Source organism: Mobula hypostoma, unplaced genomic scaffold (genome assembly GCF_963921235.1).
Source record: "Mobula hypostoma unplaced genomic scaffold, sMobHyp1.1 scaffold_36, whole genome shotgun sequence".
NCBI classification, from domain to species: domain Eukaryota; kingdom Metazoa; phylum Chordata; class Chondrichthyes; order Myliobatiformes; family Myliobatidae; genus Mobula; species Mobula hypostoma.
Window position 1 is genome coordinate 7285278 of NW_026948187.1, and position 2649 is coordinate 7287926.

Here is a 2649-nt window from a genome sequence, read left to right on the forward strand (position 1 = left end):
GTCCCCAGTAGCCCATTGGTCAATCCCTTTCCGTCCCCAGTAGCCCATTGGTCAATCTCCTTTCCTCCCACAATGAGCCAGCCCAGCCCCCTCACCTGTCGCCTCGGTGATGAAATCCTCCGACCAATCAGTGGCGGTGTAGCCCTGCGGGGTGTCCACGGTGGTCTCGGTGGCCAGGAATTCCTCGGCCCAGGTCTCCGAGGTGGAAAGGTCGGCTACGGTGGGGGCTGTGGGGGTGGGGGCAAAGGATTCCGCCTCGGTTACTGGGTCATAGAGAATGGAGAGAGGCCCTGCGCACCCCTCTAAATCTTTCCTATCCGTCTCCCTGTCCGATGTCGTTAATGTACCTGCCTCCACTGCTTCTCCCGGCAGCTCCTTCCACAGACGGACCACCGTATCCCTCTAAACCTTTCCTGTCCATGTTTTCCCTTGCTCTAATATGATCTGAGTGGTCAGTATGCAAGACAAGCTTTTCGCTCTGGCTTGGTACGTGACAAAATTACCACCATACGAAAATATCCAGAGCCCCTTGGCCTCCTTCGTTCCAGTCTATACAATCTCTCTCCAAAATGAAAGCCCTCCAAGCCAGGCGACGGCCTGGTAAACCTGTTCTTCGAAATCTCGTCTCTTTCCTCAGCTGCTTTAGGAGCTGAGGGGCTGTTAACCCGAGGGAGAATACTGCAAACTATCTCTCTCTCTCTCTCTCTCTTTCACACACACACACACACACACACACACACACACACACACACCAGTTTCGCCACCGTGTGCCATCCGCCTGTTCGGGGCCAGACGGCATTAATCGTGCCCCACACGCTGAGATTCCAGCACCTGAGTTCTCATCTGCGTCTGAAATTCCTGCGCCGACTCCGTCGCACGGCGCCAGGTCAGGGCGCTTTCGGCGCGTTCTCGCGTCCTCGGCCGCGCGGATTCGCCTCTGCGCGTTGGATGACGGCGGGCCAATCGCATCGCACGCTTTCTGACGTCAACTCCAGTGGGTCACAGCCCACGTCCCCGCGATCATCTCGCTCACTCCTCTTGTTCCATTGCGACCAGACCCGGAGATAACAGCTCACAGGATGAGAGTCCTCCTCATATTACTGGGATTAATTTTTCACTTTCTCGGTGAGTAAATTCACTTCAGGCCTGAAAGCTTGTACAAATGCCACCTTCAAATCCACAAATATTTACGATTTCCATTTTCGGCGACTTCCGACGCACTTTATTGTTGAAGTTTTAATACGCTGTTTATCGGTTATAACGACACCCACTTTAAAGACGCGGTGCTTGAAATAAATTTCAGTCGTTCGGAATTTAACTGCAGCTTCTTACCTTTAAATTGAATTTATCTGTGACCGGGAATTTTGTGTCCAGTTTATGTTTCGCCCTTCTGTAGGAAGTTGGAAATATTTGCAAGGATGCCGACTGGACTCGAAGCCCTGCGTTATAAATGGTGAATGGGCAGGGGAGGTTATTTTTCTTTGGAGTATGAACGAATTCATGCCATAGACAGTGTGAATGCGCAAAGTGTTTTTCCCCGTCGTCATGAGGTCGAAAAATAGAGGACAGGGGTTTAAAGTGAGAGGGGAGAAGGATTTACTAAAGAACCAAGGTGCGACTTTCTCACCCAGAGGGTGGCCCGTCTATGGAAGGACTTGCCAGAGGAAGTGGTCAAGGCGGGTACATTAACGACACTGGGACAGGGACACGGACAGGAAAGGTTTAGAGGGATACCGGTGGTCCATCTGTGGAAGGAGCTGCCGGGGGAAGTGGCCGAGACAGGTAGATAAAGAATGGGAGATGCTCGGCGCGGGATGGGGTCCCGCCGCTAACTAATCTTGCTCTTCGCCGTGTTTCTCTCTCTCTCTCTAGGTCACGGAGGGTGCGTGCTGATCTCGCAGTTTCCCGGACGGCTGACGACCGAGCGAGGGTCGCTCGCCACTCTCACGTGTCATCAGAACGACACAGACAATAGCTATATGTACTGGTACCGATACGACGCCGGGAGCGGTCTCCGCCTGATGGTGGTGAGCGCGTCCGGGAGCCAGCCCACCTACGAGCCGGAGTTCCAGACGGGCTTTAAAGCGGAGCGGCCTGACAGGAAGACGTGTCTGCTGAAGATAGAGACCGCGCAGCCGACAGACACGGCGCTGTACTACTGCGCTACTAGTGTGGGACACAGTGACACGCTCCCGTCACTCGCTGTGACAAGAACCCCTCTCCCGCGCTCGCTGCTCGCCTCCTGGACTGAGGTCGACGTAATGTTTGAGGCGTAGTGGTGGGGTGGGGGGAAGAGATGGTTAGCGGCTGCAGGAAGCGCATTCCGCGTTAAGCGGAGTGCGATCAGCTCGACAGGGAACACGGAAGTGTGGTAGGGAGGGACGGGGAAAAAAAGAGGAAGGGCTGTCACGAACCCCGTGACGAGATTAAAGAACCAGCGGAAATAGAAAACACTATGAAGTCCAATATTGATATATCCTATTAATATTTATTGTTAACTACGCAATACAGTAATATAAATGGAAATAAAACAAACAGGTTAGCAATGATTATGTATATAAAAGTAAGTATATCAGTAAGTATGGAAATATATGTATGATAAACCAATCTTCTTTAAGTCTAGGGGTAAAAAGATACAGTCTTACGATG

At 52.2% G+C, this 2649-nt stretch overlaps 1 gene segment (V, D, J or C); it reads left to right on the forward strand.

Moving 5' to 3' along the window:
* The first annotated feature begins 1063 nt into the window (after positions 1 to 1063).
* LOC134341638 (T cell receptor beta variable 10-3-like) lies at positions 1064 to 2276 on the forward strand. The segment is given in 2 exon segments: positions 1064 to 1125; positions 1873 to 2276. Coding segments are annotated over 2 exon segments (450 nt in total).
* Positions 2277 to 2649: the final 373 nt, after the last annotated feature.